The following is a 20,833-nucleotide window of genomic DNA, read 5'->3' as shown; positions in this document are numbered from 1 at the left end:
ATATATATATATATATATATATATATGTATATATATATATTTTAAAAAAAAGATAGTTTATTACCTAAATTGTGCTGCAACAGGGATAGACGTGGATGTTCCCTCTTGTCAAAAATTAGGTGAAGCTTTTTCGCTTTGCAGCAATCTGCCATCTCAAGGAGGTCAAACAGAAGGAAATCTTTACTTCCATACAACTCTAGAAGCTCACATATTCTAGAATAATCCATGCATGGCAAATCTTTTGTCATGTCGTCGCCAACTAAAGAAATGCAACGAAGTGATTGAATGCCCAATCTGCTACACAATTCATGGCTGATACATGGATGTACAAGATGTTTCCCACCAAGACTGGTATTCTCCATCCATGGAGCATCATTGTAAACAAGCTCTCCAGAACTTACAAGAACCCCAAAAGAATCTGGAATGAATAAATCAGTAGACGCCTCACATTGAAGAGTATCCAAATAACAGTCTGCAATAGCTTCGAGTACACATTGGACGAATCTCAGTTGATCAGTTGAAAGAGGAAAACCTTTCACGTCATTTTTTAAGCCTTCTATAACAAGAAAATAGTCAGAAACATCAAAACTAAGTCTGACACCTAATGCCAAAAGCAAATCCCTAAACTCAGATAACTCAGTTGGTACAACGTACAAGTATGGACTATATTTCACAGGGGAATCAAACGCAAGTGAAGTAGATGAAACAAAATCATCTCCAATCCACACCCAGCAAATTCCATCTAATGACGACTTGAGACAACTTAGCTCACCAGTCCCAACATACTCTTGCAATTGAGAATAAATTGCCATTACATGTTTCTGCAGTTCTGCGTCAAAATTAGGTTCAACATTTGAATGCAACTTGAGCAGAGAAAAAGACTTTGACAGCCCAACTAATTGGGCAGACAGAGTTGCTACATCCAAGCGATCCATCCAACCAAGTCTATCTTGTAGGTAAACAGAACATTCACCATCAAGGATAAACATCTTAGATGAAGACAGCCACATCTGGGATTTTGGTCTCACAGCAGTTGGAGTTGCTATTTTTTCCTCAGCTGCTAACCATGGAAGTCCTCGTACAGGAGGCTTATCAAGCACAGGACACCAACTTATGGACTTCAATTCAGACCAAAACTTTTCCCTAGGCATGTCTTCATTCAAGTTACTGAGAGGCATATTGATGTCCATAGAATCTCCAACAAGATTGTCAGAATCATCTGGCAAAGATTTCTCTCCCTCACCACCAATGTAACTGATATCCTGACTTTCCATATGCATTTCACATTCCCCAAAAGTGCCTTCCTCTTCTGCAGATGAGAGCTTCTGTGCCACAGTATCTAAGCAACGCAAAAGCCTCCTAGCACATACAGTTGTTTCTTTGTCTCCTGAACTGTGCAACATGGAAATAGACGTGGCACAGTCGAGCATACCTGTAAAGCTTAAAGTTTGCCTGAGTCCAAGTTTTATCAGAATCTCCAATGTTTCAGGGTGGGAAAACTGGTCCGATGGGAAGAAAGCACCTCTATGCAGCAATACTTTTAGATATGGAACACGAGGATCATAAAGCCTGCAAAATGTAATATATCCAAACATCAGAACATATTTGCACATTCACATGCATGAAAATTTTATCTTTTGAGACTGAGGGTCTGCTTGGATTGAAGGGTTATCGGAAAAATTGTTTGGGAATAATACTCTAGCACTTTTTAGGATGTGATGTATGTGAGATAAAAAAGGTAGTTGGAAAACATGTTTATGATGCAACGAAAAATTTTTAGGGAAAAAATCTCAATCCAAATAGACCCAGACTTTTTTAATAAAGTATTCACTACTGATGATGCTTAAATTATTAAACAGGTCAACTAAACAGTCCTATTTGTCAGAAATGACAAAGCCAATTCATGAAAAAGGGTTGCTCACAAGTCACGACTTACACTCCACACCTCCACCCACTTAATCAGATAGGTAACAATGATTTCACAGCATATTCAAGCAATAACCTAGTTTAAATCACAAAAAATATTGCCAGGTGGGTGAGTGCACCCAACAAAAATGGTTCTCATGCAAATAGAAAGAAACAGAACTCTTCCTAATTCATGCTATCACTGGATACCTTCTTCAATCTCTTTAAGTTGCTGCAATAGATTTAAAAAAGATGCATGTGTTGGGTGAAAAAAAAGTCAGACTTACATCACCATATCTTTATGCTTCATCAGAAACCCAAAAATGCAGAAATGAAATCATATAGCACCAATATGCTTTTGCACCCCCAAATTTCAAAACATTTAAGTCATTAAATCCCATTATTTTATTCTATTTTTCGTTTTCATTTTATTTATTAATTTACTTTTTTTTTGTGGAAGGTCCCAGTATTTTTAGTGGCCTCCTGGACATTTTGAAAGTTTTCATTTCCCCAATCTGGCAGCAACAGTGATCATATGAGTGAGCCATGCTATCCTCACACCAAGTCCCAAAGGAAACAAAAAGCCAAACAGTATATGCAGAATATTAGCAGACTTCTAAGTTTACCCCAAAAACCTTCCTAAGACAGGCTTCATTCTGTCTTTCTTAGCCTAGTTCAGCAGGAGCAAACATGGGTCACTACAGAAATGCTTCTTCCATGGGCCCGTAACTTCATGAAGAGCAACATCTTCCAAGTTAAAGGGAGAAATGGGCAACACCAACGATAACCAGTGTGTGTACATACTGAAATATAAATTTGAATTCCTCAACAACAAAGCAATAAATAGACATCCACCTGAATGGCTCCTTCCAAGATCCATCATATGCTAGAACAAATGCTATCTTTGAAAGAGCTTCTTGGAAGGACTTGTCATCTACAAGCATATATCCTATATCATGTAAAATGGCTGGAAGATATCCATCACGGGAAAATTCTGGCATGTGATGGAATACATATTCCTTGTAGAAATCTACTTTTGAAGGCTCTGTGACCTCCAGATACTTTTTCAAAATAATTTTTTCTTTATCTGAATCCATTCTCACAAAACCTTCACCCAAAAGATCCTCATGAACACCATCTGGTTTAAGCCATTTGAAAGATTTGTTCAGGGATATAAGCTTTCTAGTCTTGTATGACTCAAACATAGGAATGTCCTTAATGATATTTATATGAGTGCTATCCAACACATCTTCACAGAACCACTTAGACTGAAGAACGTAACTCCTGAGTTCATGCAGTTCCCCCTCTGATGCACCATTAAACAGTGCCTCAACATTAGATGGATCACCAGCAACTGCTACGAAAGCACTTAAGATGCCTACTGCAGTTGGAGGCTGCACATAATCATTCAGCTCTCTATGTTCTATCAGGAGGTCACGCCTCAATATCAAGCAACCTACTCTGAGCAGCAAAGTGCACATGTTCTCACTCCACCCACCATCTTTGATTACACTAGAATTCTTAACAAGCTGCAAGAGATGATTATTTTCAACTGGCAAGATGGGCCACTTATAAAACAAAGAGAGGTCATCACAAAATGACTTCAGATAGTTCCATAGATGGCCCATCCATTGCAGGCTAGGATGACCTTCAGATCCAGGAATCCAAATCACCTGTCTAGCATGCTGCCAATCTGCAGGAAGTAATCTCAGAAATAGTTTCTCAAGCAACGGGCATGTCAAAAAAGAAATATTAAAATCCTCACTCTCAGCTATATCACAGAACTTCTTATGGAGGAAATCAGGAATGTTGCAGTCAACAAGTTGATGAGGCACTGAATCCTTCAGAAGGTCATACCCAGCACCTTGTGCAAAGAAAATTCGTTCACTTAGTCCCCTCTTCTCTAATTTTGTAAATGACCCATCAGAAAGAGGTATTAGTGGTAGACCATAGAAATCATCAGATTGAATGGGGGATTTAAGATCCAGCAAGCAGTATTCAAGGGCCAAGGTCATTGCACTTCTATCCCTGAATTCACGTTTCCTCCGAATTAACAATCTCCGCAGTAATTGGGGTGTAAGAAAATGCAAAGATGAGGAGATCTCCATAAATTTCTCGACGAGTACCTTAGGCATCATTACCACAGGTAATCCAGCATCTGACAAGACATCCACAAGTTCACTTGCTTTCTCAAAAGAATAATCAGGAAAAATAGCTTGCTTTGTTGTGATCCATTGCCCCCCTCTGGCCCTGGCCCTTGTATATAATACACGAAGTTCAAATTCTGAAATAAAGTCATAAAGCCGCCGGACCAGTAGTCCCCAAGGTTCAACTCCTACCGCTGTTGGCCAAAATGAAAAATACAAATCACAAGGGCCAATTTCTTGTGCAACTATTTCAAGTAACCGACCATAAGCTGGGGCCGCCACATCTTCAAGGAGATGCATGTTCCAATCAGACCGTTTCTTTCCACCCCCTGCCATGTCATTTCCAAACCATATGTCCCTTCTATTTGAAGACAATTCAAAATATGCATTGACATGCACAGGAAGACCAGTATTTATTGGAAGTGGCAAGAAACAGAAGGCACGACCATCAAAAATTTTTCTGTCCTGTGTTGTACTTATTGGTACCTGAATTAAGTCAGGAGTAATGTGAAAAATCTCACCAGGATCTATGGCATTTTCACTCAACTCTCTCTCAATGTTTACACTTTTCAAATGAGAAGCAACACAAGCCCAGGGAACATACTTATGAAACTTCATATCAGAGGTTGAAGAGTTATTATTTCCATGAATACTAGCCAAGCATTCACAAGTTAGCCACAAATGTGACTTTCGAGAAGATGTGCTCTGTTCTGAAATGACAATCTTCTGATACTTCCATGGCAACTCAGCTCCTATGGACTTGCTCAATTTGTCAAGGAACTGACCTCTATCAAATAAGTTTTGCTGATTTCCATACATAACATTAAAAATTTGACTGCTTTCAGCGTCAGACTCACTCACATGATGCTTGCGAACACAATGCAGTAATTGCATTTCAGTACCAGACCCTTCTCTGACAAAAATGGATATTGTCTTCACATTGCGTAGAAAAACCAAAGTCTCAGAAACAACTTCTGAGAAAGAAGAAAAGAGCGACAATACATCATTTGGCGTGTAGTCTTCTTTCTTTATTTGGCTTCTGGAAGCCATGGTAGCACTCCTCAGAGGAAAGCGGAACAGAGTGCCGGGAAATGATTGCTTCAAATCACAACCAAAATGTAGAAATGGAGAAAATTGATCAGGAAATTGTTCCAAAACCCTTCTACCAACAAACTTAATCCGCAGCCCAGGGTGCGAAGGAGAAATTCCAGGTAAATTACAGGCATGAGGATCAAACATGACAATATTTTCCCCTGAAACAAAAGATGGAACATCTGTAAAGTGATAAACACAATTAAATCCAAGTCCAAACCTTCCAATTGCAAATGGCTTCTCCAGCTTACTCTCTTGACCAATACGTGAAATTGCATACAAATCTTGAGGACTGAAAACAGAGTCATTGAAACAATACAAAGCAGGGCCCTGCCAATCAGCCATTTCAGGAGAAAGAACAGATGAAGTTGCATATTGAGTTTTATCCAACAAAAAAGTCACTTGGGAAGCTCTTGCATCTTCTGCATTCTGAACCAGCTCAAACAAAATACCAGGCCCATCAGCATACATTTCCAGTATATGTCTAAGCCTGGTTGTTAGCGCTTCATGCTGCCCGAATGCTTCAGCAGCACCAGACAAACTCAAATTCATAGAGTCAGCACTCTCTGCAAGCACCATTCTCCGAAGAGAGCGCACACCAAGCCTCTCTGCTACATCATTAGATATGCTCCTATGCACAAACTTTTGAACAATTTGTTTTACATGTAAAGACATATTTGTTGTGTTACCCATAGATCTCTCAGAATCCTCTGAGTCCAGTAACCATGGAGCATCATTATAGACCAAATCTGCAGCATTAAAAAGTCTGCATGACATATCCGGAAGATAGATCTTAATATGATCATCATAAGACTGACTATCAGCCAGATGTTGCGCTATGAGAATGGCAGCCCTTATCTCCTGGGGATCAAGAGGGGAGGACTCCTTCCTAGTGGCCATCCTAAACAAAATATGAGCATAATCACTGGGGTTCAAGAATTCTCGAATGCCAAGCTCCAAAAATAGGTCCCTGAAAACAGCCAAGTCACAAGGAATTATTCGTATATAAGGAGCCAAATGAAGAGGACCATCAAGCACAACCTCATCCAAGGTCGCAAAGCCATCTCCAACCCAAACCCATCGGCTACCTTCTAGAATAGCCTTTACAATGTCCATTTCCTCTGAACCAATCATGCCACTTAATATTGAGGATATTCTAGGCATTGCCAAGGCCAATTCCTGCCGAAGCACCAGATCAGTAACAAGTTCATTATTTTTCCCAAGCTCAAGCAATTGTGCAGCAATTACACTTCCCCCAGGTGGAGAAGACCAACCAAGATATTGTGATAATGCTGAGGAAGAGCACTCTCCATCCAATATCCGCATGCTAGCAGAAACAAGCCACAAATCTGAGTAAAGCCTTACAAGCTTAGGAGGGGCAACCATAGATGAGACAGCAGGCCATGGTAAAGACTGATATGGAGAAGAGACAAGAACTGGGCACCAGCAAATCATTCGGAGATCATTCCAGAATTTTTCAAAGTCAGATGTGGCATGACGATGTTTAAATGCACTTGTAGCTCTTGACAAAATTCTATTTACGGTTCGTTGGTCATTCTTGGTCGACTCAGGTAACCATTTCATGGCATGCACTTCTAGATATGAAAGAAGCACTTTACCTTTTGAATGAGCACTTTGTGGACTGCTATGCATTGACCGTTCAATTTGCCTAGCACTTCGTAATATCGTCTCAGTAGAAATAGTTGTCTTAAGACCCAAACTTTGCAGCATATCTAAAACATCTGATTCCTGAAAAACACCACATGGAAAGCTCTCAGAGTCATCCAATAAAGCATATAACTCTTCATTCCTGGGATCATACAACACGGATGGACTTCGCAAAGAACCACTAGATGTAGGAAGGAATTCCAAATTGCTAAGATGTTCCCTAAAAGATGCATCTTCTACACCCAATTGAGGCAGCTGTTTGAGAATTGAAAGCATAATGCTGTCACGCACATCAGTTTCCAACTCCCTTACCCTGTTTAGCACGTGTTGGCTATAAAACTGTGCCTTGCTCATTCTTTGAATACCATGATATCTATTCAGCACCTCCTCTTCGGTACTTGACAAACTAGAGACAAATTCATTAGAAAGGAGGTTCTCAGGACAATCCAAAGGGGGCAAGTACTTTTGAGGATTCAGCAGGTTTGAATACTGAAGATTTTCAGTGGATCCTTGACCATGCATACTGTATATAGGCAACCTCTTGCAATCCAATATGTCAGAATCATCCATAAAGTTACCAATGTACCATTTTGGATCCAGAAGAAAATGGCGTAGTTCATCTCTCTCTTCTGCTGTCAAACACTGGAGGAATACTTGTTCAATGCTGTCACTTGAAGTAAACACATCAAATATAGACTTCAAAACACCAACTCCATCAGCATCATACATATAGTGAAATAAATCAGGATGATCAATGCCATAATTGCTGTTTAGTATCTTACATCCTATCTTAACGAGGAGATTTTGCATCTTCTCAGACAATTTGTCTACACACAATAATTTTATCTCCCTACATGGTCGATACAAATGCCCAGAAAGTGATGGCAAGATTGGCCACTCACCAAATAAGGACAACTTTTCACATTGATCCTTAAGATAGCGCCACAACAGCACAAACCATGATGTAGCTGGATGATTGGAGTTTGTACTTGGATCCCAATGGACTTCCATTTGATATTTCCATCCAGCAGGCACAAATTTACAAAATAATAAAAGAAACTCATTCAGATTGAATACTTTTATATTTGCTCCAGAAACCCTTGCAATAGCTAACAATCTGCTCAATATGTTGGGAGGGATATTCTTATCAATCAATCTTTCTGAGATTTGTTGAAGCAGCAAATGTTCCAAGTCATTGCAAATAAAGTAAGAGATACCCTTTGAAGCTTCGGACAATGATCCAAAGTCACCATTTGCCAAAGGAAGCAGAGGCAAGTTTAGTGCATGTTTACCAACATCATCATCAACCAGGTCCTCAAGGCAATACTCCAACAACATAAGGTTAGAGGATCTGTCGATTACACTTGTAGAACTTCTACCTCTAAGAAAGTTGCGTACTGAATCAGGAGTAACCACTCTATGCTGTACGCCAGAAGCAGAATTTAAGAACATATTGAATAGGCTATTTGGCAACTGAACCACAGGCATTCCTAGCTGTACAAGAGCCTCGCTGATTTGCTTACTTTTACTTGAAAATTCCACATCATGAAGAAAAGCTCCAGCTGGTGAAATCCATGTCCCTCCTTGAACCTCTGAGTACATCACAGGAGAGTCACTGATACTTCTATAAATGCACTCAACTAAAATATTCCATGGCTCTTGGAAAGAACCAGTTGGCCACAATGAGTAATACGAGTTTGTTGGCCCAAGTAAGTGCCGCACACCAAGCAATAAATAAGAAAAAGTAGGAGCTATAACATCCTCTAAGAGAAGCCTATTCCAGACCGAACGTATTCTCCCAGACCTGTCCATGTCAGCTCCATACCAAATCCCACGACGATTAGACGACACCTCAAAGTATCCATTAATTTGCACATTTAATCCAGTTTTGACAGGTAAAGGGAGGAAACAGAATGCCTGGCCCACTTTAGAAACATTATCCTGAGAGATACAAAGTCAAAAGAACATCAAAAATCATGAGAGCAACAGAAAAATGTCTCTTTTTTCTCCTTTGGGGGCGGAAGGGTTACAGGAAATGGGGAAAGAGAAATAAAAATTAACCACTGTCGAGATTGCAAGTCACAGATGCAGAAAGGCATTCCTCCTGTCACACTGGATGCACACATAGTATCCGCATAAGCATACCTAACTACATAGTATAACTTATGTGTCAAATAGATCAGCTACCAGTATAGCCTGCCTTTGATCAAAAATTATGATCCTTTAATGCAAGAACCAATGCATGATTCCATTAGTATAAGCACTACATCAAACTTGATTCAGTAATTTGCACTTTATACACAGTCAAGATATTCCAAGAGGCAGGCAAGTGTTCACAAAATAGTAAAACTTGAAAAATTAACAAGATATGTTTCTATATATCATATGAAAAGAAGAAAAAAGGCATTGACATTAAAGTGAAAGCTCATCTGATTAAAAAACTCTAAATTCATTCATATTTCCTTCTCTTTATTTATAAGGAAATACTCAAAGCATGGGATATGGCAGAGGTAGGGCACATTCTCAGGATGAGCACTTATCAAAACCAGAAAAGGAATGGTAATTCAAGGAAGCAAGGACAATCTAAGCATAAGAACAAGAAGTTACATTAGATGAATCATCTGAAACACATGCAGCAACAGATGCCCAAGGCAACAGGTGAATGTCAAAATCCTTTGCTGCAGTTGCAGCAAAAGAACCTATCCTACTGGATGTTGATGCCATTGTTTGCACTATATGGTAAGTGTCAGTTCTCTTGTCAGAATGATTCCCCTGCATTGCCTCACTTAAGAACTCCAGTGAAAATGCATCCATTTCAGAGTCGTGGGAGTCTGTTGGATTTGACAGTCTCAGTAGTGCCTGGCGGTGCCAAATTATATCTTTTGTCACTGAGTTGATGGAGCAAGAATATATCTTCCTAGGCTCAGGCATGTCATCATCCCAAACACACATTTCTATTGACAGTATACTTTTAAGAAAAAGTAGTGAGAAGACTCCTTCCTCATATAGTTGATCAAACATCAAACTGATGTCATCTTCACTGTATGATTGCTTGGAGAGCTTACTATTGGCTGCCTGATCAGCATTTCTCAAAGGGAAACGAAAAAAAGTTCCACGGAAAGGGTTTTTCATATCGCAACCATAACCACAATATGGAGAAAACTGGTCTTTGTACATGAAGATGGCTGAAGAACTAACAAACTCAATTCTCTTTCCAGGATTTGCAGCGGAGATATTTGGGAGGTAAACTCCTTGAGGATCAAATATTACCACATATTTGCCACTTATAAAAGAGGGCAAGTCAGTGAGATGGTACACCGAATTGAAGCCAACCCTGGAAGAGAAAGCATCATCTGTGAGTCAAACACCCATAGGTGCTACAAGAAAACTCTTCCATATCAGAAAACAACCACTAAAATCTCAGGTAGCTGCAAACACAAAATAGAACAACTCTGATGCTTTTCAGGGCTGCAATATAAGTTGATAAAAAACAATGACAAAACTGAAATCAAAAATTGCCAAACATTTGGAATTGAACAAAAAAATGGGGAACAAATATGTTGACTTCCAAAATCAATGAATTTTTCACGTTATAATCATATAATGAAGCAGCAGCAAAATAGGCACAAACCATAAACTCTAGGAGAAAAAATACATGAAATTTACAAAAAAAATTATATTCAGGTCAGAAATGCAGGATGGCAAGATCTTAAAGCAAAATTGCTGTTGAAAGCAAATGGGTACATTTGCCAAAATTTGCCAAAATTTGGTGTATTGAATCATTTCGTTAACAAAATGTATCCTATATTACAAGCGAACACTTTCAGAACTACAAAACCTTTGAAAGAGGTGGGGACTGGGGACCAGTTGTTTGAGAAATTTCAAATACAATGGAGTCATTCCCCAACGACACTGTTCACAGGCACAAAAACAATTAGACGGGTCCACATCCACAAATCAAACTAGGCATTTGCTACACTTATGAAAGAAAAATCTATTGAATAGTTGAAACAAAGTAAAATAAATTGTAAGACGTAATGATCTACTTTAGGTCTCCCCCCAAAAAAAATTCCACTTTTAAAGGTTCACAATAGTTTAAGATGGAACCTAGTCATCAAACTCAAAACCAATTAGCAACAACAGGCCCAAAATTTTATTTACTTGAATGGAATCCTTCAAAAAACCAATGCAGGCTTTAGTCCCTTGACACCCACCTGACACACGATATGGAATTGACAAGAACACATTAATTAGGAAAAGGCTTCGTGTGCCTATGAAACTAAAGCAAGCAAGCAAAAAAGTGAGTCATATATGGACCTTGAATGGGAGTTGATGAGTTAAATAACTTAAATAACCAAAGTTCAATTTTGATACCATGTAAGATCTATAGATCAACAAGCTGATTTTTTTGTAACAGACTGGGAGGTTCACAAGTAAAATGCATTTGTTACAATTCAGGAGCTTATAATAAATACAATCCAACTTGAGGAGAAGTATTATGGGGAGAAGTTACAGTACAATAATAAATGGTAACTAAACTTCAAATTTCCATTTTTTTTATGAACATCTAAGAAAAGTTCCATTTTTTATTAAAAAATAAGAAATAGTTAAAAATTTTCCAAACATTTTGGGGCCATTTATGGTCAGGAGAGAACAGAAATAAGTCCTGCATATTCTCCTGAAAAATATTAGGGCATAATATGTGGATATATACATCTAATATATTGTAAGGCTTAGACAAGAAAATGGGCATTCAATACTTCCAAACCCAATAGGTTTCAGAATTTAATAACATTTGAGACTTATCTTGTAAGGTTTTTAGGGCTATAAGGCATTATTGTATTTTCACCAAGTGCTAAAATATTGTGTGACTATCATTTTCATGCATATCTCAAGGTATTACATTGCCGTCTCTAACCTGGAAGATACTAAGACAGGGAAAAGGTTTTAGAACATGCACTAGAATATGATGCAAAGTACATTTCAATCAATACGCTTACAGAAGAAACATCTTATGTGCATATTGTAATATCTCATTCATCATGGCTAAATTAAGTATTTCATTGACCAAAAAGCTAATCGCCTATGACATACCATGCCATACTTGCAGCATTGTAATGTCCTTTACTATTTGAAGTTTAAAACTATAATGTCTCAAATAAACACTTACGCTATAAAGTAGTTCTTGGCAGCGATTTAGTAAAGTCCCAAAGTCCCAGCTTAAGTCAAAACATTGACACGACTAATGTTTGACCAGATTATCTTGACACATAGCCCATTCCACCTACCATGTCATATCCTGTAAAATTGGGTGCTTCAGGATTGTGTAAAGTGCCCGAGTACCATGAGGTTTAATTATCCAGTTCAGTCAAAATTTAGGAGTTAGTCAGATTTGGCTGCCTAAACTAATTTTGCAAGATCAAGCCCAATTCCGTTTCTAAATCTTTCAACTTTTAGCTTTCTTAGTTGTTAGGTTTGCTTAGGTATAAATATTCATCCAGCAATTAAATTTCTTAACCTGTAACTCTGTTTCTTATATACCAATCAGTTGGAATAAATATATGAAAAGGATGGCATGAAAGAATTTATGTTGAGCTGAGATTTGAATATGCTGGGCTTTCTTTGAAATCATTCGAAGGAAATTCAGACAAGATTTCTCAAGGTCATGCTTTCCATTCTTCTCTTCCTGTTCCTTCTTGCTTTCTCTTTTTAAAGTTCTAATTCTGCACTTTCCTGTTACTGATCCTCGAAACTTCTACCACTAAGAATTATACTGGCACCTATATCAACTTTCAATTCTTGAACTACACCCTATTAGTTCTTCAAACATAGCCAACAGCATGTCAGAGCATCCTTGATCCAAGCTATATAATAAATTCACAAGCCAAAAAGGAAGGAATAGATCAAAGGATTAAACATACTTTTTTACTGTACGATAAAGAAGATCACATTGAAAAGAGAATACTTCAATGGATAACTATATTAATATGGGCACAGATCTCCTTACTGATCTTCAGAGGGCTGATAGATAGAGGTTGGAAGCCTAAACTTTATCCCAAACAGTTCATCACAATTCAATAAAACAGTCAAAATTACTATAGGAGTTGTGCTAAGTGCAGATGATCAGCAGTCAGGATAGGATAGCATAACAGCTTTATATACTTTCTCTAATCTGCTCTAACTAGAATTATCAAGTCTAAAGCTTGATCTTTTCCAACATGGAATGATTTATGCAAAGAAACGAGTGTTAGACAAACTAGAAGAGCATTTTATCCTTCAAAATGGAGGATAAATTACATTAAACTTCATCTCAACTCAAAAATTCAACCAATAAACTCAATTTGGTAATGTACAGGGTAAATTATGTTGAATTTCATGCAATTAGGTCCAAGATTGAATTTGCCCCTAAAATATTTAAATCAGAACTTTGTCAATATTACTAAATCCTTGAACCTTACTGCTTTTTAACACACCCAAACTTTAATATCATGAGGACAAATGTCCTCTCATTTTCCTAAAGGTACTTCTTCCCCTTGTTATCTGTTTTTTAAGAACATTAGTTCTTCAGGGCACTAGTTCCAATGATGATTGCTGTTGCACATTTGTGGTTAATCTTTTGTTTATCTGATGGTTTACAGAAAATTTCATGCCCAAAAAAAAGAAAAGAAACAAAACAAGTGAGTTGAGTATTGTGATTTCATTGAGAAGAGCTGCTGGTAAGAGTAGTGGCAAGTAGCACAAGTAGTGGGAGTAGAGGATTGTGTAGTCTTAGGTTTCTTGGGAGCACATTGGTTGAGAAGAATAAAAAGAAGGAAACAAGGAGCAAAAAGAAAAGAAAAATGTGCATTAAATCAATGAAGGTAAATTCATTCACAAACTTAAAAAATGTGGATAAACATGGCCGGAAAGAGAGATCTATGCCATACAGGGCCGTTCGGATGACTAAAGAGAGCACCGCCTGCAGTAAACTTTTTTACTTTTTTCATCAAAAAAAGTGCTGTAAAATAAAAGTCTTAAAAACGGGCAAAATGAAACATTGAGACGCGGTTTATAGCCAATTTTTTATGTAAGCTTACACTCAATCAACTAGTACTCTACTCAATTTCTCTCCTATCTCAATCTAACACATTACCATACAAATACATTCAACTAACAACAACTACTTAAAATATTTAACTAAATTTTACACATTTTCCGGCATCAAATCATTAAGTCAAGATAATCATGCAGTAAAATAGTGATAATATGTACTAAACCACTACAGGATACCAAAAAAAAATTAAATGCAATAACATAAAACGAAATATAGCTACTAAGAACTGCTAGAAAAATGTAGAACCATAGAAATTACCCAAAGCGACCAGTTTTCCAAGCCTGTCCATGTTTAGAACTCCCCCCAATCCTGGAAATACTAACAAAATCATCCTCGGAGAAAACGGCGTCGTTGTAAGCAAGCAATGCAGGGCCCTGCCACTGCGCAAGCTTATCCGAGAGCAAGGATTGGGTGCCGTGCGAACGGCGATCGAGGCACAAAGAGACCTTAGTAGCTCCGGCATCGTCGGCGTTCTGTATAAGTTCCTTCAACACCGTCGTTCCCTCCGGGTAATTCAACAAAACCTCGCGAATTCTGCGGGTCAGATCCACCTTCTGCCCGAAGTCTTCCAGAAGAAGATTATCAGCTGTAGACGACGATGATGACGTTGACTCTACAGGAGAATTCTTCATTTCTGGTAGATAAGATAATTTGGAGATTCTTCTTCTTCTTTCCGTGTAGTATTCTCATTCAGTAGATGACCAAGTAATCATTCTACAGAATACAAAGAAATGTTGAAACGAAATTTTGTACAAGGGAATGACCATATATACAATTACTAGAGAATTGACCGTTTGTAGAGGCCGCAGGCAACCAACCATACATGGTACCCAAGCAAACACATTGCCAACGGGCTCAACGCAACTTGGCTCAATTAGGAAGAACGGTTTGTCACAAAAGATTCTGTTATCTAAGTAAGAGTTGTATTGATAAGCAATATGTATAAACCTCTTTAAACAACCTATGATCAGTCCAAAAGCATACCCTAATTCCTGGTGGTAACTGAAACCGAACCTACTCAAACTTTTTATTACAAAAAAAACAGAAATTATGCTGGAGCTCTTCTCTTGTTCTTGTTTTTGTGTCCATTTACCTTCATTTCTAATATGTACTTTATATTTGTGTGTATCTGTGCATAATCATTTATATTATGAACTAATCTTATATACATTAATGAGCGTGTTTGGATAGTCAAATAATGGTCAAAATTTATTTGTTTACATCACAAATATAATTTCCAACACACATTTTTATCTTCCTAATTACTTTTTTATTTCACATTCATCACATCACAAAAAGTGCTACAGAAATTATTTCAAATAATATTTTAAATAATCTCCTATCCAAACACAATTGTTGGTGCAAAAAAATGACACATGGACAAAAGTAAATTTAAAATTTGGACAGTGATAATGTGACGTACATTAAACCTACTTGTGTAAAAAAATCTTTACTAATCCCTTATATAATATATATGTGTTATCAATAAAAGTTATTATAGCAAAACATCTACCATCCGTTTGGTTCCACTATGTAATGGCAATGACAATCATTATGGAAGACCCCTCAATGATAATAGATTTATCAAAATTCCTTTTGTAAAAGCTTGTACTTGGTATTGGTGGTGGGATGGGAATCAATTTTTTTTTTTTTTTTTCCTCTTTTTCGCTTTTTTCCCTTTTTCCTTGCATCTCATCTCTCCTGTTTCTTCTTCATCCATCTTTCATCTATACTCACTAAGACACTAAAGCTAACAACCAATCTTCAACCCCTAAAGGCCAACCGCTATTACGACAGTAAAATAGAGCACCAAATTTTCTTCTTGGGTTTCTAAATTTGGATTTTGTTCATAACAATCAAATTTTTATCAAAATCCCTAACTCGACCATAAGCCATGATGAATTCGTCAACTTTTGTGTAAAAGAAACTCAAAACACCATAATCGAAATACCCCCAATCTCAATGTGCCAAGAACCATAATGCCCCATGAATCAAGATTGAGGTGGAGATTAAAAGATGAGAAAGCTTGGGGAAGAAAAGGAGATGAAGTAGAATGGGAGAAAGAGACAGACGAGAGGAGGTGGTAGAAGGAAAGAGTTTCAAGGAATAAAGGAGGAATGTGGTGGTAAGAGTTGGGTGGGGATGGAGGAGGAGATAGCAGTGGAAGGAGGTGGAAAAGTAGTGACTCTTCTTTGATTTTTCTAAGTTGAATTTGGTTTTGTTTTTCAACTTCTTCTAGAAGGTGGGTAATGGAGGTGATAGTACCAAATTTATGAGGGAATGGCTTTTGGGGTTTGAATGACCCAAAAGTAGATAACCAAGAATCCCTTAGTGATGTACCAAACACAGAACCAAAAGGAATCACTACCCTTATATTCCATTGAGGAGTGCAAAACCTCCCAACCAAACGGGTGGTTAGAATTAGAATTGCTAAAATGTAGAAAGAAAGTCTAATGAAAACATTATAAACCCAAAGTACAATAAAATAGTATCTTTTGTGAATGCATGCCTAATCCATGAAGTATCACCTATCACAAACACATTATAGGCAATGAAAAGAGGCATTGCTTTTTAACAAAAAGGTCCTAATCATATTGCTTTGTATCTTAAAATATCCATAGAAAATGCCAGCATTTGAAGGATGTGATTGGATCTAACTAAACATTTAAACATCAACATACCGCTACTATCTCAGATCCAAAAACTAAAATGCCATGAGTACTTTTTTGTCTGCTCCTTTTCAATTGAATATAAGTACAACAAATGAATTGTGAGACTGTGGAATAAAAAGAAGTAGTTTGCCGACTCAAAGATCGTGGTCAACAATAAAGATGTTCCAATTCTAGTGAAATGTTCTTTGAAACATATTATGTTACTGGGTTAATTCACCGGAGTTGCCTCACACCTCTTCCCCTTAGTGCCTTAATGCCTCTTCTTCATGGTTGAACGGCTGGATAGGTGCTTTGATTCTTTTCGTTGGGTTACTAAAACTTCCACTCTCTCTTTAGCAAAAGTCCAAGGTTGGTTATTTAGAAGTGGATAAAAAAATTTTTGAATGAAGAAAATTTTTATTTTCCTTGAATAGTTTTCAGAATGCTAGTTTCTACCATTGTGTCCAATAGGTCTGGCACAATAGTATTTATAGATGGGAAGTCCAAATATGAATCTTTGGACTTAAGAAATATTCTATAATTTTTTTGGACTTTTTATAAACTAAGTATTTACAAGTTTTTTGACAAATCCCAAAAACATCTCTTTATGTCTCGTCACCTTTTTTGAGATGGCTGACAAAAGTTAGTTCCTTTTTATCCTTCTATAGCATTTATAAGATTGACATATTTTTCATCTCCCAAATCGTCATCTAGTGCATCATCCCTATATTCTGTATCAAGGTAATGTGATGATGATTCTATTTTATCTGGAAATTCTAAAACCTTTTTACTAATATGTGATTGTAATTTTATTCTACCTTATTTTATTTCAGTTTTAAAAATTCTATGTTAGTTTTAAAAAACAAGGCCTTTTTGCAACTTATTATTATACCATGTTTTAAAAATTCTAATAATACTATTTTAAAATGATTAATGTGTTCTTTACATATCATCTATGTATACTAGAACAAATTATCTATATTTTTTCAAAAATATTATCCATTTTACATTGAAATACTGATGATGCATTTTTTAGTCCAAAATGACATTATCAACCATTCAAAATATCCCAAAGGACAACTAAATGTTGTCCATTCTATGCTATCCGGAAGGATTCTAATTTGTCAGAATCCTGATTTACAGTCAAATTTGCTAAATATATAATATTCTTGTATTCTATTTATTAATTGATCTGTATTTGGAATATTATAACTATCTTCTAATGTATTATGATTAAATCTTTTATAATTTATTACCATTCTACATTTTCCCCTTACTATCTCACTATATTTTCTTACTTTGAACGTTGCACTTCTATGAGAACTTGTACTTTTTCTAATGTAAATTTCTCCCAAACTTATAATGAAATCAACCAAACTATTATACTGCTTATCTTCTAGACCATGCAAACAATGTGAAAAAAGTACAATCTTTCTAGATATGAGAAGAGTGAAATCTTAGTAAATTTTTAGAAAAAAGTAGGCTTTTAATACTGAGATATAGTATAGTATATCAAAATAAAAAGGAGAAACTAATTTCAGATTCCTAAATTATTCCAAGATAAATACTGGCACAGAAGATAATGAATAATTAGAAGCACACATAGAAAATGTTTATATAGAATTAACAAATATAGAAAATAGGATTATATATCCAAGAGAATTAGAATTAACATTAACAGAAAAGGGATTAATATTGTTAGAATTTGAATTAGAACAAAAGGGACAAATAGAGGATAATGAATATTTATATTGTAATGAAGATAGGAATATAAGGGTACGAGCAAAAATTAATATTGAAAAAATTGACAAACAAATAGAATACATGGATAGTAGTTCAAATACTGGTAACCTTCCATCTTCAGAAATTAGAAATTATTCACCTGGCAATATTCCTAGAGTAACGTATAATGACTATAGAGATAATGAAAAAAATTTAATGGTTAGAGACAAAAGACAACCATTAGAAGTTATAGACAGTAAAAATTTAATAGATAATAATTTAATAGATAATGGTAGAGTGTTAAATTTGGCAGCCCATGATTCACAGCTATGGGATAGTGTAATAGATGTACCGAAATATAAAGTAGTTCAACATTATATACAACAAGGGTTTGAACATACAGCACAAGAAATGTATACATATTTAGAAACATACTTAGGAGAAACTGCTAGAGGAGCATGGAAAAAATATAAAGAGAAATTTCCTGAGGAAGTAGTAAAAGATATAGTAATAGGAGCTAATTCTCATAACTTTACTAATAAAATATAATTTATATTAACAATTCAAAGTCCTAATTGTGGAACTAGAATGCAACAAGAGGATGCAATTAGGAAATTAGAACAATTAACAATTAAAAAATGGAGATATATAAAAGCCTTCTAACAAGATTTTTATTATTATACAACACTAGTAGGATGTTTTTATGAAGAATTAATCTTAGAAAAGTTATTTTTAAAACTCCCAGGAGAATTATGAAAATAAATATATAATACTTATTAAAAAATAGAATAGAATACAGTATATGCAAAAAACGTAGCAACTTGTATAAAGTTAATAGTAGCCAATCTTGTGGATAAATGCTCATTTGTAAAAATTCAAAAATAGCTTAAAGGAAAATATAGTTTTTGTAGTACTATATATACACCAAAACAATATAGAAATAAAAAAGGTTAGAAACCAATATAAAAAGTCTAAAAAGAAAATTTTTAAAAAAGAAATATTATCTTAGAAAAATCTTCTGTCAAAAAGCCATATTTAAACAAAGACATGTTAGGAATTTTGACAAAAAAAGATTACATAAGAATAAACTAGAATGCTATACTTGTTGTCAACCAAATCATTTAGCAAGAGATTGCCGTAGAAAAATAACATCTATAATAAACAAACAGTATTAGTAGAATGTGTTAATGAAGATATCTTAAATATAGATGAATACATGTCTGATTCCAAAAGTATATATAGCATTATATATATAGAAGACTTGGAAACAGATTGTTCAGATGAAGAACTAAACTTTGTTAATGAAATAACTAACATAAATAATCACTTAGGATATTTAAGCCAATTAGATTAAGTAGAAAAACTGTTGATCTTGATCCCTATCTTTTGATGTTTACAAAACAAATGGATGATACTAATATTTCTTCAAGATATATTTTCAGTTATGAAATTATTTGATTCCATGAACAAGTGTAATTGGAAGAAGACAAAGTATGCTGAAGCTGTCGGACGCTCAAAAAGACTGCATCGGACGTCCGACAACCATTGAGTATCTTCGGACGCAGAAAACCAGCCTATCGGACGTCCTAAGGAATTGAAGAAAAATTCTCAGTTTTACATCATATCTTCGGACGCAGAAAACCAGCCTATCGGACGTCCGAAAGAATTGAAGAAAATTTCTCAAACTCACTACCTGCTGTCGGACGCATAAAACAGTGCTATCGGACGTCCGACACTACCAACGGCTAGTTGACTGTTCAGCTACTTTCTATCCGTTGGAAGCTTTAATGAGGCTCTTTCTTGGTCCTATATAAATAGTGGTTGGTCAGATACTTCAAACAACTTTGGCACACTGAAGATACAAAAGATCTAGAGAGATTTTAGTGAGAAAATACTCCAAAAAAAATATTTGTAGTCTTAGTGGTGTGAGGTTCATTGTAAGCTTTTCATTTGTGAGTGAATCTTTCATGAGTGTAGCTCTGTGAGGGTTGTCCTGAGGGATAGTAAAACGTCCTGGTTTGACCGAGTGCTGCTTGGGGCAAGGAGGAGGTGAACCTTCCTTTGTACACAAGAGTGATTGTAATTCATCAACTTGAAGTAGCTTGTTTCAATTAATCTACAAGCTCAAGAGGAGTTGGGTAGTTAATTGGTTTGCAATCCTTTCCTTTTTATTTACTTATTGTTTCGTTTATGATCTTTGCATTGGTTGTTTTGGGCCTTACAATTGGTATCAGAGCTTGGTCTCCTTGAGATTAAGCTCAATCGGCTTTGGAGTAAAGATGACAACCAGTCATGCTATGTTTGTTGAGGGGCAATCTGTTATTAGGCCTCCCATGTTTAGTGGCTCCAATTATGTTAGCTGGAAAGAAAGGATAATTATTTTTTTACAATCTATTGATATTGAGTTATGGTTTATTGTGAGTGAAGGACCGCATGAAGCTAACTTTCTTGATACAGATACAGGTTTGTTTCGGCAAAAAACGAGAGCTGAAATGAATGCTCAAGATAGGACTAATCTCACATTGAATGCCAAAGCCATGAATGTTCTTTATAGT

The 20,833-nt window shown here is 36.1% G+C and overlaps 1 protein-coding gene across 3 annotated transcripts in view; it reads right to left on the bottom strand.

Moving 5' to 3' along the window:
* The window catches only part of LOC113716834 (uncharacterized), a 51,796-nt gene extending 36,800 nt beyond the window's left edge, over positions 1-14,996 (bottom strand). For 2 of the 3 annotated variants that reach the window (XM_072070219.1, XM_072070220.1), the window contains exons 1-4: positions 14,164-14,996; positions 9,420-10,146; positions 2,761-8,753; positions 65-1,569 (exon numbers count right to left, since the gene is read on the bottom strand). In XM_072070219.1, coding sequence (XP_071926320.1) covers positions 65-1,569; positions 2,761-8,753; positions 9,420-10,146; positions 14,164-14,537 — 8,599 coding nt within the window. In that variant the 5' untranslated portion in view covers positions 14,538-14,996. The remainder of the gene's footprint in view (positions 1-64; positions 1,570-2,760; positions 8,754-9,419; positions 10,147-14,163) is intronic. The other variant, XM_027241324.2, reaches the window with a different exon arrangement.
* Positions 14,997-20,833: the final 5,837 nt, after the last annotated feature.

This window comes from Coffea arabica, chromosome 11c (assembly GCF_036785885.1).
Source record: "Coffea arabica cultivar ET-39 chromosome 11c, Coffea Arabica ET-39 HiFi, whole genome shotgun sequence".
Lineage (NCBI taxonomy): Eukaryota > Viridiplantae > Streptophyta > Magnoliopsida > Gentianales > Rubiaceae > Coffea > Coffea arabica.
Note: the sequence above shows the minus strand (reverse complement) of the source record. Positions and strands in the feature narration are given on the sequence as shown.